A 14,879-nucleotide genomic window follows, 5' to 3' on the forward strand; every position below is an offset into this window, starting at 1 on the left:
GGCTCCTGAGCCAGGGAAGCCCCCATGCTCAGGTGATGGACACCCATGAGAAGCCTGCCTCTTCCGGGTGAGCAGGGACCGCAGGGGCCAGTTGGTCTCCCCATCGGTTTGCCTAGGAGCTGGTCTGTGAGGCCGGCTGGAAGAGAGCACACTTCCCACCCAGCTTCCATGCAGCACCGCTGGGCAGCCCAGAGGTCCACACTGTGCTCCCGCCAACAGTGCCTGGCCATGCTCACCACAGGGGCCCAGGTGCTGCCCAGGGCCCAGAGATTCGCTGGGACCTGCCCTTCCATGCCAAACACTTGTGCTTCGATCACCGGCCAGGTCTAGGTCTACACCTGTGTACGAATTTTGTGCACCAGACCTCTAGTTCTGACATAAGTCTTGTGTGGACAAATTATTTCATTTCTCTTGGATAAATACTTGAAGTGGAATTGCTGGCTATATGGTAAATTATGAAACTGTCAAAATATTTTCTAAAGTGGCTGCACCATTTTACATTTTCATGAATAATTTGTAAGAATTATTATTTTTTCTCACTTCAACATCCTCTTGAACAGTAGTTTATTGTATTTTGATGATAGCCATTATTGTGCATGTAAGTTCTATTTTATTATGGTTTTAATTTGCATTTCCCTAATGCTTAGTGACATAAAATCTTGCTTCATGTTATTATTGTTCAGTCATGTATCTCCTTTAGTTGAGATGTCCAATTACATCCTTTGCCCATTTTTAAAGTTGTTTGTCTTATTATTATTGAGCTATATGAATTCTTTATGCAATCTTGATGCAGATATATGATTGTAAATATTTTCTCCCAACCTGTGGCTTGTCTTTTTATAAGCACAAAATTTTTTAATTTTGATGAAGCCCAGTTTACCAAGTTTTTTATTTTATTTTTATGGATTGTGCTCTTGATATCATACCTAAGAAATCTTCCCTAAAAGGTTTTCTCCTATTTTCCTCCCTAAAATTTGAGTATAGTATTCTGAATTGGAAAAAAATTTTCTTTAGCATTTTGAATGCCTTGTTTTGCTTTTTAAAATTTATACCATTGGTGTTGAGATGTATTCTGATTCTTGATGATTTGGTAAAATTTTTTCTCTAGAAGCTTGTAAGATATTTTCTTTGTCCATAATTGTGGCCAGAACTGCTAGTTGTCTACCAACTACTATTAATAAGGAAAATATGTCTTTTATCTTTTAATTTATTAACAACACAGACTGTTTTGGTATAAAATATACTCCTGGAATAAATTTTAATTATAGTGATTTTCTTTTTGGTATTCTGTTGGATTTTGTGAGCTGATGTAATTACTTTTAATTTTTGCTTTTTAAAAGTAATATTTTTACCTCATTTGAATAATAAAGTCACATGTATTTTTAGAAATGAACTGTGGGAGTACTGAATATTGAGACAAAAATCATGACTACAGAAGAAATACACTACTTAACTTAGGACATTAAAATTGTTAAAGATATTGCTTACGTGGTTCAGTGATCAATTCAAATAGAGGCTGCAATTAAGAATTCAAGAGAAGGCTGAGACTAGGTAGGGCAGCAATGAAAGAATTAGGAAAGATGACCAAGGGCAAAGATGTGCCGTTAGAGACCAAAGTTAAGATCATCCACACTGTCATCATTCCAATTACAATGCATGGATTTGAAGCTCAAACAGTGAAGAAGGCTGACAGGAAAAAGGCTGCTTTGACACTACGTTCATCAGAAGTCATTCAAATCATGCTACTTTCAGTAGGACGGTGTCATTTCCATATCTTGCTGTTTTTACTCTTTCTTCCTCTGAGTTTGGCCCAGTTATAAATTTGTTTGTTTTTTTCAGATGGTACTCTGAACCACAAATTAATAACTGGGCAGCTTTCACTGCTAGTCTTGAATATACTAGTAGTCATTATTTTTAAGGTGAGTGTATAAGAAATGGTATGTTGAGACCTGAATGTGTGTGTATGAGTGTGTATAATTATTAATTTTCAAATGTAGGTTATTTTTAGATTTCAGTTTTGGAAAAGCAGCCTTTATATAGTCTAGAAAGTTTATAAAAATTAGAAAAATCCCAAATAGAATAGAATAATATTTTATGGGATTAAATGCTCAAACATGGCTGGCTATTCCATATGTATGAGAACAGAGAGCTAAATTGTCCCACTATTGTTAGACTTTATACAGTTGCTTATAGTGATTGCTACAGTGAGGGAGGAATCTGTTTTTGCCATGGTGTTGCAGAATTTACCAGGTGACTAGAAAATACACAACGCGCACCCGGAGATTCAGGAAAAACTTTATTTAAAGCTGCCTGCTGTCTCAGGGGATTCGAAGATTCAAAGCCTGAACAATTTACACAATGAGATTACTCTTATATACACTGAGTGGCCAGATTATTATGCGTTCAGAGATCATAGTAATCTGGCCACTCAGTGTGTATTTCTAAATTTAAAGAAAGGACATAATAATCTGGCTGGGAATCATATGCCCCCAGGACCTGGGAGTCACCCTTGGAAGCAGTCCATCCTTACTCAAGAACTGCCCATTTTCCTGGAAGCATTAATCTTATTGTCCAACCTGCATAGCTTACTTCCTTAAGTAATTTCAAGTGTATTATAGTGGTCTAATTCAGTTAAAAAATATTTCTTTAAGGGAGAGAGAATAGGTCTTTGTGTTACCTCAGGGCCCTGAGATGTCACAAGTTATCTCTCATTTAAATACCCAATTTAAAGATTATCAAATCTTAAATGGGTTTTTACATTCAGGATTTGGTCTTGACTACAGAATTAATCCTTTTCAATCTGGCTAGTACATTCTAGAATATTCTAGTAATGCCACAGAAATACAGAATATACTTTGAATGTTATAAAGAAAATGCTCAGAAAACATGCCTGCTGCCTGCCCATTCCTTTGCCACCATGCTCCCAAGGGCGCATAAGTGGTATGGCTGTGATTGCCCCCTAGCCAGCCTCTGTTCTGCTTCGGCCAGCCTGTGCAGGTTTGTGACATCACAGGCAGACAGGAAATTAGCTATTGGTCTGGTCTTTGTTTAAATTTCCCTGGGTTAACATATTTACAACCTTCACAAATTTTACACTTTCAAATTAGTCTTAGAATTTTAAAATTTTAACCCAGCACAGCACAATGACCTTTGGTTCTGAGTGGCACTAAGTCTACACAGAGGGTTCCCTATATTCATAAACCAGTGAAGAGCAAACTAAATTCCCAAAAGATAGAAAGCCAAAATGACACCATAGATACACAGACAGAAATCTCACTAGCTAAGAAACAAATTAAACAAAGAGACACAAAACATCACACACTCTGATATAGGCACGCATGACACACACACAAAAAAAGTTCACACCAAGAGCAATGTATTATATTCTGTCCCTGGTTCAGGAACTGCCCCTCCCCAGGATATCAGCATTCTTTCCAATGGACTATTTTGGGAGAAGGTATCTGTTAGGTCTAGAATTTCTATTTCCCATTCTTGGTCATAAGTTGCGGGCTGGTGCCCTTCTTAAAATTTCATGAAGAGACATCTGCATTGCAGGCTGCAGTCTGGGCCCTTCTTAAAATTCTTTAGGATACAGCCGAAACCGGTTTGGCTCAGTGGATAGAGCGTCAGCCTGCAGACTGAAAGGTCCCGGGTTCGATTCCGGTCAAGGGCATGTATCTTGGTTCCGCAAGAGGGGCGTGCAAGAGGCAGCTGATCAATGACTCTCATCAATGTTTCTAACTATCTCTCTCCCTTCCTCTTTGTAAAGAATAAAATATATTTTTTTAAAAATCTTTAATTAAAAAAAATTCTTTAGGATACATTCTAAGACAGTGGGTTTAGAGGTACTAGTCCCCAATGTTTGCAGTTAAACTGTGTAATCCCTCTCAGTTATCAGAGACACCAGACAATACAATGTAACTTTCGCTTCCCAAAGACTCTTACATTCACATTTACATACCAGTTAGTCAGAGTTTTGACTTCTATCCATGGAAAGTCCCTGAACTGGGGCAAATATTTTTCCTAAGTGGTGACCAGCCACTTCTGTCCCAAAAGACAGGCCTGAACTCAGACTGGTCTCCAGGGGAAAACTCACTGGTCAGACGTCTGGTCCCAGAAAGGGCTTTCCTGTCCTCCTTGGAATCCACTGGAGCATGAGCAGAGGCCCGATGAGGATTGGGACCCAGTAAAGCACTGGAGGCACACCTTCCCGTCATCAGGGGGCTCGGTTGAGTGGGCCCACCTGTCAGTTCTTGCACAATGGTGCCTCAAAGGGGCAACTCGGCTGTGTGTTTCTTGGTCAGGGGACCAAATTATGTTGCAGAATTTACTAGGTAACTGGAAAATACACAAGTGAGTACCCGGAGATTCAGGAAAAACCCTTTATTTAGAGCAGTGCTGCTGGCTCAGGGGATTTGAAGATCTGAACCCTAAACAACTGATACAATGAGATTACTCCTTCTATATATACTAGAGGCCCAGTGCATGCAAATTTATGCCCTGGAGGGGAGTGTCCCTCAGTCCAGCCTGCCCTCTCTCACAGCCGGGAGCCATCAGGGGCAGGAGACGACCTGGCAATCAGGGGAAGGTGATGCCCCATCACACCTCTGCTGCTGCCACTGCCAGCCGCGCAAACCTTGGCTGGCTCTGGTTACCTTAGCCTCGGGTGCCTGCGCCTCGGGCTGGCCCTGGGCAGCTGGGAGGCTGAGGGAACTTGGGAGGCAGGCGTGTGGAGTGGCTGGGCCTTGCCATTTGCCTGCCACCCCTGCGGGGCTGAGGGGACTTGGCGCCACCATCTTGTGCCTGTGGGTGCTGCCATCTTTGAGGGCAGTCAATTAGCATATTCCCTCCTTATTGGCTGTGGGCGCTACCATCTTTGCAATGGTGTGAGGATCAATTGGCATATTCCCTCTTTATTAAATTTCTAAATTCTTTGTTTCCTTACTTTTGGGCTTTTGCAACCCTACCTAAGTTAATTAGAATGGGAAAGTAAGATTATAGCTAAAGGCCTGGCCTGGGGGGGTCTAGTGACCTCCCCTTTGGTTTGTGGCCCTTGTGAACTGGGAGTTTTTAAGAAAGCAGGTTATTGCCTAAGGAAGGGGCAGTGACTTAATTATAGGCTAAGAAGAATGTGCACTAGGACACCGGTCCCTGGCACAGATTCAGATTGCTACCGCTAGGTTGCCCCCTATATTCCTCCTCATTGAAAGAAAAAGTGCTATAGATTGTTGAAATTCTTTGGAGGCTAGACATCTCCACATCCCATCAGAGATAGTTCTATATAATATATGATTTTTATATTTCAGAAGGATTTTTAGAAGCTCTTTTTAATCAAATTGATTGATAAAAGGGTAAATTCTGTGTTATTTTATTAATTTAAAAATGAAGAATTGTTGCAATTCAAATTCTGGTTTCAAAGAAGTGACTATAACTAAACACATAGAACATTCTAATCTCAGAACAGTTTTAAATTGAAAAATACTCAGGACCTTCCACACAAAAACAATTTGATACTTTGTGAAGTTGGAGAGTGTGATTGAGAGAATAATTGGTGGAAACAGGAAAAATTGTAGGGAAATGGATTTATAACTGATTTTTAAAATTTTATTTTTTCCAGAGGGGACATTATAGATCTGGGCTGAATTTGAACCTTTTAAAATTATATTTAAAATCATAGAAGCCAGGGTTCTTAGACTGGCTGGATTTAAGTAGATCTAGGATAATCTGGAATGTTTGGCATACATTTTCCTAGGAAACTGAGACTACAAAGGAGGGTATGTTATTCTTTCCATAATATTTATTGAGTCTTATTGGAAAGTTGAAGGAAAGAAGTTTTTATTATACAGATCGGAATAGGTAAACTGGGTCAGGCACTTTCAGTTAGAATTTTTTGCTTTAAAGCATATTGTAGCCTGGTTGGGTGGCTCAGTTGGTTGGAGTATTGTCCTGAACACCAAAAGTTTGTGGGGTTCCATTCTTAGGGCACATACCTAGGTTGAGAGTTTGATTCTCAGTTGAGGTGTGTTTGGGAGGCAACAGATCGATGTTACTCCTACTCTCTCTTTTCCTCTCTCCCTAAAAATCAATAAACATATCCTTGGGTGATGAAAGAAAAAGCATATTGTAAACTATTTTGGTGTCTTTGAGTTCTGGACTCTTATCTAGTTTTAATTTTTCAAATTTGTTCCTATATTAGTTTCCTAGGGCTGCTGTAAGACTGGATGGATTAGATGACAGATTTTTTTTTCCCCCCCTCACAGTTGTGGAGGCTAGAAGTGTAAAATTAAAGTTGTGGCATTATTGATTTCTACTGGAGGCCTCTGTCTTTGGCTTGCAGATGGCTGACTTTTTGTGTTTTCACATAGTCTTTTTTCTGTACTGTCTGTTGTCCGTGTGCTGATATTTTCTAAGAATACTGGTCATATTGGATTAGGACCCACCCTATTCACTTCACTTTAATTGCCCCTTTAAAGACCCTATCTCCAAATATAGTTACATTCTAAAGTACTAGGGATGAGGACTTCAACATATGAATTGGGGGGTGCATCGGTGGCAGTGCACACAGTTCAGCCCATAACAGTTCCCTTATCTTTTCTTCAGTTTATTATTTGTTTTGGGGTCAACAGGGAAACTTTATATAATAGAATTAGTTCTGTTGCATGGGCACTCTTTAATATAGCCATTATTTTCAAGGTGAGTTGGGGCCAGTTTCCCAACATGCTTTTTATCTTTGAATTCTGTGGATCAAAATCTAATAACTTTAGATCTTTATTTTGAAACCCTGTATTCTCAGGAGGTAAAGCTTTAGAATTTTAATAGGTACGTGTTAGATTCTGTTCTGGACAAAGAATCTCTCTGAACCAAAAAAAGCAGAACCAAAAATAATGGCATCAGTTATCCTTTTGGGCTGAAATAACAAACTAAAAAGCTAGCTGTAAATGCCAAATACCGTATGAAATTCAATTTTGGATAACAGGACAGTTTTCTCATATTTCAACAGGTAATTACACCTAGGCTGCTTTTGCTGAATTGAATCAAGTTCTGCTTACAAAAGATAGCTTTTACCAACTAACTCTTTGTACTATGTCAGTTTAGACTTGATGTATTTAATAAAGATGTTACCTAAAATGTTATTAACCTAAAATAACATTATTAAATATTAGCACTTCTTAATATTTACTCACTTTATGCCTCCTGTATCTTTGTCAAGTGACAATGGAGTGTGGAGAAACAAGTTTGCGCACATGGAGGGATTTGTAAATTTTAGTGCCGTACAGAGATGTTGGTTATGGTATACATGATGGGATTCCACTTTTGGGGGACAGCTTCTGTTTTGACTAAGCAGTTGGCCCATCATCACCATTTGACAAGCAATTGTAACCAAATATCTCTCCATTTAAGGAACTTTGAATACTTTTTATTGCCCCCACCCCCCTCCTCTGTAATGTCCATATTAGCACATATTTCATCGATATGACTTCTCTCCACTCTTTGTGACTTTCCTCTTTTAAACTTCCCTCAATGTTAATTTTCATTTGAAGTTAAGTATGCAATTATATACTGCTTCATTTGGGGAATACTTGTCTGTTACCAAGTTACCTATTAAAATTTTAGGAATTACTAGTTAAGTAACACAATAAAATATTTAAAAATTTAAGTCAGAGGTAATATATTGAACAAATTATATGCTGTTGATTATTTTCATTTAACACAATGGGAATATTTTGATTGAAAATAAAAGAATGTTGATTAAGTCAGTTTTCTTTATTTAAAAATGTTTTTTAATATAAAAACAAAACCTCTAATGGCATTGCTTTAATTTTTATGAACTTTTATTTTGAAGTTATTTCAGATGTACAGAATTGTGCATTTCAGCAAACTGCAAAATTTCAAAATATTACAAAGCATGTTTGAATACCTTTCAGTAGCATTTACATTTGCTTTATCCTTATATCTATATCTGTATGTATATATCTACGTCTGTCTTCTTTACCTGAAGCATTTTGGAATAAATTTTAAGCCTGGAGCTCTTGTCTCCTAAATATGTCTTTATTTCCTAAAATCAAGAAAAAATTTTTTACATTACAAAAGTTAATATGTTAACAGTGATATATTACTGTCATTTAATATGTGGATCATATTCAGATTTCACCAATTATCTCATTAGTTTTTTATGGTAAAAGAAAAAAATTTTGGTTTAGGTTCCTGCATTTCATTTACCTTTCCTATCTACTTTTTCTTCATCTGGAACATTTCTTAGTAATTTTTTGTCAACTATGACCTTTACTTTTTTCTCGCTTATTATCGGGTCTAGTAATAATTAATGTCGTTTTTAAACATTCGTTTAAAATCTTGCTTGGCGTTGACTTGTATTGACATAACCTTCAAACACGTGGTATCTACAGAACATGTGAAGTGCAATTAACGAGTTTTGCTTGAAAAAGTTTGTGTTTGGTTTGGTTTTTGTTGCAAAACTAGGGCTAAGAAGATGGCGGATGAAGAGCATATTCGGCACTGCATGCTTTACGAGTTCCAATTAGGAAGAAAAGCAAGTGAGGCTGCAAAAAACATCTGTAGTGCTCTTGGTCAAGATGCAGTTAGTGCCAGAAAATGCCAGCGTTGGTTTGAGAAATTTCGCGAGGGAAATTTTTCGTTAGATGACAAGAGTGGTCGAGGCCGTGTGTCCAATTTTGATCAAGAAGCTCTTCAAGCTCTTTTGGTGCAAAATCCTCAAATTACCCAACAAGAGCTTGCGACAACTTTAAATTGTTCACAGAAAACAATTTCCAATCAATTGCGTGCACTTGGCAAAGTCCAAAAGTTTGGAAAATGGGTTCCTCATGAGTTGACCGACAACAACCGTAATCAAAGAGTCACAATTTGCAGTTCGCTCCTCTCTCGTCAAAACCGTTTGCCGTTTTTAGAGCAAATTGTTACCGGAGATGAAAAATGGGTGCTGTATGTTAATTTGAAAAGGCGGCCTCAATGGTTGGACAAAAATGAGGCTCCGCAGCCCACGCCAAAATCTGACTTGCATGCGAAAAAAGTGATGTGTGTTTGGTGGAATTTTAAAGGAATTCTTCATTATGAACTTTTACCATCTAACCAAACCATTACAAGTGCAGTGTATAGTGCCCAATTGGAAAGGTTAGCCCAAGCTTTAAGAGAAAAAGAACCCGCGCTGATTAATCGGAAGGGCGTAATTCTTCACCACGATAACGCACGACCGCATACTGCAAGAATCACTGCTGAAAAACTGCGCCAGTTGGAATGGGAAGTTCTCCCTCAACCTGCATATTCTCCTGATATTGCCCCTTCCGATTACCATTTGTTTCGTTCTTTGCAAAACTTTCTTCTTGGAAAAAAATTTAATAATGAAGAATGCCTCAAAAATGCATTGACCGAATTTTTTGCATCAAAATCACAAGAATTTTACAACAGAGGATTAAAATGCTTCCTGAGCGTTGGGCACAAGTAGTAGAAAACAACGGCAACTATATTGTTGATTAAATTTTGTTGTATTGTTTAAATAAATTCGATTTAAAAAAAGTATTAGAAAACGACATTAATTATTACTAGACCTAATATTAGCACAGGCAATTTATTTTACAGAATGTCCTTCATTTTGTTTTCTCATTATATTCAGGTTATGCATTTTTGGCAAGACTACCTCAGAAATGTTATTGTCTACCTATGAGCATCACATAGGAGACAGGTGATGTCTAACCAGTTACATTGGCTTGGTTAAGATGGTGTGTCTCACATTTCTCCACTGCAGTTACTATTTTTCCCTTTGTCATTAATTACGTATTTAATATGGAGATACTATGAAATTCTGGAAATATTATATACTTTCCACTCACTAATTTTATATACTTCCTAGTTTCTATTTAATGAGGAATAAAGCTAAAGTTTACAGTAGCAGTGGCAGAATTTATGAATATATTTATTTAATCATGGAGGTAGATAAATGACAACACAGTGCCAGAAAGATTATTCATTACTATTGAAATTTGATACATTAAGAACTCAGAGGCGCCCTGGCCAGGTAGCTCAGTTATTTGGAGCATCATCCCATATGCCAAAAACGGTTGTGAGTTCCATTCCGTCAAGGCACATAACTATGTAGCTGGTTTGATCCCTGGTTGGGATGTGTTTGGGAGGCAACTGAGCAATGTTTCTCTCCTATAGATGTTTTTTCCTCCCTCAAATCAATAAACATATCCTTGGATGTGGATTAAAAAAAACTCAGAGGTGAAGCAAAATCTAATTTACCTCATTGCAATTGATAAGCTCAGTTATTTATTTTTTTTGGAAATACATTTGAAGCAACAGATTAGTAAGAGGGAATGACAAACTGTCTAGACACAAACACTGACAATAATGACTACTTGATGGTGACGAAAAAGATAAAATTAAATTAAAATAGCAAATAGATCTATAAACAGCTAACTGATTGTGACCATCTAATGTAAGCATGTAGAATACTTACTCATTCTAGTCCTTTAGTATGATTATGTCCTATAATATGGCATTTGGTGATTGTAGTTGTTTGTACCTGTTTGAACAAAAGATTCATGGTGAGATGGGGCATTGCCAGTACAAATTGACTTATTAGCTATTAATAGACCCTGCAGGATGGCATACCTTGATGAATATATCCCAATCAGTAATTTGCCTTTGAGGATTCAGAAATTCTAATTTTGTAAGGCTTACTCCTTTATATTTTCTTCTCATGTGTCCTTCCCCTCTCCTTCCCTTTATCTCTCCCTTCCACCCCTTCCTCTCTACCCTACCTTATACTCTCCCTCCTCTCCTTTGTTTTTTCTTCTTTTTCACATTGATTTTTTTTCCTCTCTCATCTTACTTTTGCTGATTAAATCACAAGATTTACATACTAGAATCTCAATATAACCTTTTTTAAAAAAATATCTTTTAGGGTTTTTTGTTTGTTTGTTTGTTTGTTTGTTTTTAATATATTTTATTGATTTTGTACAGAGAGGAAGGGAGAGAGATAGAGAGCTAGAAACATCGATGAGAGAGAGAGTCATCGACCAGCTGCCTCTTGCACACCCCCTACTGGGGATGTGCCCGCAACCAAGGTACATGCCCTTGACCGGAATCGAACCCGGGACCTTTCAGAACCCAAGCTGACGCTCTATCCATTGAGCCAAACCAGTCTCGGCAATATATTAACCATTGATGAATAATCATACTATCTAGTGCAGTGGTTCTCAACTTTTCTAATGCCACGATCTTTTCATACAGTTCCTCATGTTGTGGTGACCCCCAACCATAAAATTATTTTTGTTGTTACTTCTTAACTGTAATTTTGCTACTGTTAATGAATCGTAATGTAAATATCTGTGTTTCCTGATGGTCTTAGGTGACCCTGCTGGTGGTTCTCAACCTGTGGGTCAGAACCACTGCTGTTTGGTGAGGATAGGTTCACAAAAAGGAAATTCGGTTTTATATTTTGAATGTTTAAGGCATTTTTCCCCTTCTGAAAGTGTGTTCCATATAATTCTCAACCCATAAAGATGCTCTGCAAAACAAGGTGTGTGGTTAAATAAGTACTATACATTGTCTTTTTCTTGTTGAGTTCCAGGGCAGATTGAGTTTGAGTAATCTTTCTTAAAAAGAAAGCCTGTTTAACATAGGTTAATTCAGTGTTGCCTAGGCAGAAGTGACACAGGAACCCACCCAGCCCCAACACACACACATAATAGCTCTCAGAATAAATATTTATTAGCATCATATTTTTATAGTTAGATTTTTTTTTTTTCTTCTAGGTGGAGCAAGGTGTACTTGCTGGCTTACTAGACATCCATCTTTACTCTGTTTTCTTTTTGTAACCTTTTATTCCAATTAGCCACTTTTACTTTCTATCAATTTTTCCTTCTTCGTCCCTTGTTTTTGAAAGATATTTTAAAAACTGTTACTGAGTATTTTGTCGTGGGAGCCATTTTGTTTCTTCCTATTGCTCTGTTCTGATGTCTAGGTGTTGGGTTGAACTTGCAGAGGGAAACTATTTTTAAGTTTTCAACCACGTTGCACTTATAAGATCCCTGAAAATAATAATACAGGATGTACAGAAAATATTTCACATATCCTGCTTAATAACTGGAATTGTATTAAAATATATTTTAGAAAATTTCTTTAGAAGAGGTTTAAATTATAAGTTTTACTTAAAAAAAGATATGTTTCTGTTACCTGAAAAATTTAGACATGTTAGAATGTTTTGTAGACTTTAGCAATACTTGAACCTAAGTGGATATTTAAAAAAATTTTGTAGCTAATGATTTTGCTTTGAGTATCCAATTATTATTTGTTATCTTCTTAATTATTTTATTTTGAAATCCTTGCAGCTCACTAATTTAGATTGTAAAATGTTGTTATGTTTCTGTTATATAACTGTTGGGTTAAAGTGGATCCATTTTTGTATTCCATTTGTGGGTCCAATGTACTTTTTTCCCCCTACACAGTTATTAAGAGGCCTTCTAAGGTAAAACAGAGCCTCATAATTAATTTGGTTCTTTAAACTTTTATAGTAATATGTTTTATAAAGGATGACAGCACATAATTATCTAGCTGATTATATTTATTACATGCTTTCACATACATTTTTCCATGAGGAAGATCAGGAAGGTCAGAACATGCTGGGAGGGACAAAAATTCCAGCCCGACCTTTATCCTTTGTGATAGGTGTGTCTCTCAATTTGCTGTCCATTCATTCACTCATTCATTTAATATTTAATTGCCTAGTGCAGTGGTTGGCAAACCACGGCTCACGAGCCACATGCGGCTCTTTGGCCCTTTGAGTGTGGCTCTTCCACAAAATACCATGTGCAGGCATGCACGTACAGTGCGATTGAAACTTCGTGGCCCATAAGCAGAAGTCATTTTCAGCCTGGGCGAGTCTATTTTGAAGAAGTGGTTCTAATGCCGAGCCACACTCAAGAGGCCGAAGAGCTGCATGTGGCTCACGAGCCGTGGTTTACTGACCACTGGAGTAGTGTACAGAATGTACTTCACTTAGCTTTTAAAATTATTTTCTCCCGTAACAGATGTGTCAGTAGGATTGATATAAAGCCTTTGGCACATAGTAGGTTCACCTCTTGAGTATTTAGAGTGAATGATGCTTTCTCACAAGAAATTTGTTTCTACCAATAATAGAGAGGCTTTACATTTTTTCTTATTTATACTATAGAATCTTATTTCTCACAAAATCATAATTTGCTTTCAAAAATATATATTTGTACTATCTAAAAAGATCTTCATTTAGTACTGCATTTACTTTACAAAGGTTAGATGCTTATTTTAGTGATGATTTGTCATTAAAATTATGTCAAAATGTCTGAAAATGTTGTTGAAACTGTAAACAAACTCATAACACACACAGAGCTAATTATGGATGCCATCTGTTTATTTTTACAAAGCTTTTTTTTTTTTTTTAAGACTATGGCATTGTTTGCTTATGATAAGCTTCAGGATTATTATAATGACTAAATCCTGTCCTTCAATTAGTGTAGTTGAAGATGGGAAGACAATTCGTTTGTTCACTGACCTTTTCCCAAGTCAGAAATACAGCATCATGAAAAAACAACAACATTATTGTGAAGTGCGTTTAGAACATGCTTAATTTTCGTGAGAAAATAAATTGATATCAAAGCAGCAGATGTGGCCAAAGTTCTATTTAAAGTTTTCAAACTTATTCAAGGCTTTAGGTGAGCGACAGATGATCTGTTCTTTAACGATGTCATAAGTGGCTTTATTTTAGCTCAGTTCAATTTAGGAACTTGTAAGCTATCGATCAGATTTACAGTGATGTGTATCCCTGTTAGTATCCCTCTCTGTCAGTGCATGTTTTTGTACATGTGTATCCCATGTGTTAGTGTGGAAGGCCAGGGATCCCCATGACAGCATCATCCAAGGTAGTTACCAGCAATTTGCTGAGAGAGCAGAGTGATTTCACTGGCTCAGTTTTGCTATTGTGCATGCTAAGCACTCCCCATGTAGGTCTGGAGGGAAAACAACCTGCAGGATCCATCTGCTGCTTTCTGCTACACTGCATTGATGTAAGAGTACGCTAATCGGGTTGCCTGTCAGGACAGGTTAGTGAAAGCATGCAAGTGGGTGAGACTTAGGCTAGACTAGTGCTTTGGAAAATCATAATCTGCCTCTAGTAGATGCCATGCTAAGTGTAGCAGAATAGGTTGATTATCAGCCACATTGAGGACTGCAGTTAAATGTGTAATTTTCGGTTATGAATTAACCGAAATTTAAAGCGTTAAACATTGCTGGACCACTTCTAGGTAAAAACTGGGAAAAGTGATACAGATAGTTTACAAATACTTTTTAGAAGTTAGTGTTTCTTATCATGCTTTGCACGCTATTGTGTTTATTCTTTAATTTTATTCTCTTAGTTTTTTAGTCAAACATGATTAAATGTAATTAACATTATTTTACCCAGAAATTGTTGGACTTGTTCTTGCTTATTTCTGTTTATTTACCTTTTACTACACCTACTGACTGGCACATCTTGGCCTTGCAGGTTGAGCATCCTGTCACAGAATGCATTACTGGCCTGGACCTAGTCCAAGAAATGATCCGTGTTGCCAAGGGTTACCCTCTCAGGCACAAACAAGCTGATATTCCCATCAACGGCTGGGCAGTTGAATGTCGGGTGTATGCTGAGGTAAATGAATGATGTTGGGGTGAAGGTGGGTGGTTGTATCTGAGTCACGAGACCCCAGGTATAGTTAAATAACAAATTATAGTTAGGGTTTTATAATCCTTGTCAAATATTTGATTATGTAATCCACAATTGAACCAGGAAATAAGGTTAGATAATTTTGACGGAATTCAAATTAGTTGAA

The 14,879-nt window shown here is 37.3% G+C and overlaps 1 protein-coding gene across 4 annotated transcripts in view; it reads left to right on the plus strand.

The window, feature by feature from the left end:
• The window catches only part of PCCA (propionyl-CoA carboxylase subunit alpha), a 348,233-nt gene that overhangs the window by 164,014 nt on the left and 169,340 nt on the right, over positions 1 to 14,879 (plus strand). For all 4 annotated transcript variants that reach the window (XM_036454630.2, XM_045588766.1, XM_045588767.1 and 1 more), the window contains one exon: positions 14,555 to 14,698. In XM_036454630.2, coding sequence (XP_036310523.1) covers positions 14,555 to 14,698 — 144 coding nt within the window. The remainder of the gene's footprint in view (positions 1 to 14,554; positions 14,699 to 14,879) is intronic.

The sequence above is a fragment of the Pipistrellus kuhlii genome, unplaced genomic scaffold (genome assembly GCF_014108245.1).
Source record: "Pipistrellus kuhlii isolate mPipKuh1 unplaced genomic scaffold, mPipKuh1.p scaffold_m20_p_3, whole genome shotgun sequence".
Taxonomy (NCBI): domain Eukaryota; kingdom Metazoa; phylum Chordata; class Mammalia; order Chiroptera; family Vespertilionidae; genus Pipistrellus; species Pipistrellus kuhlii.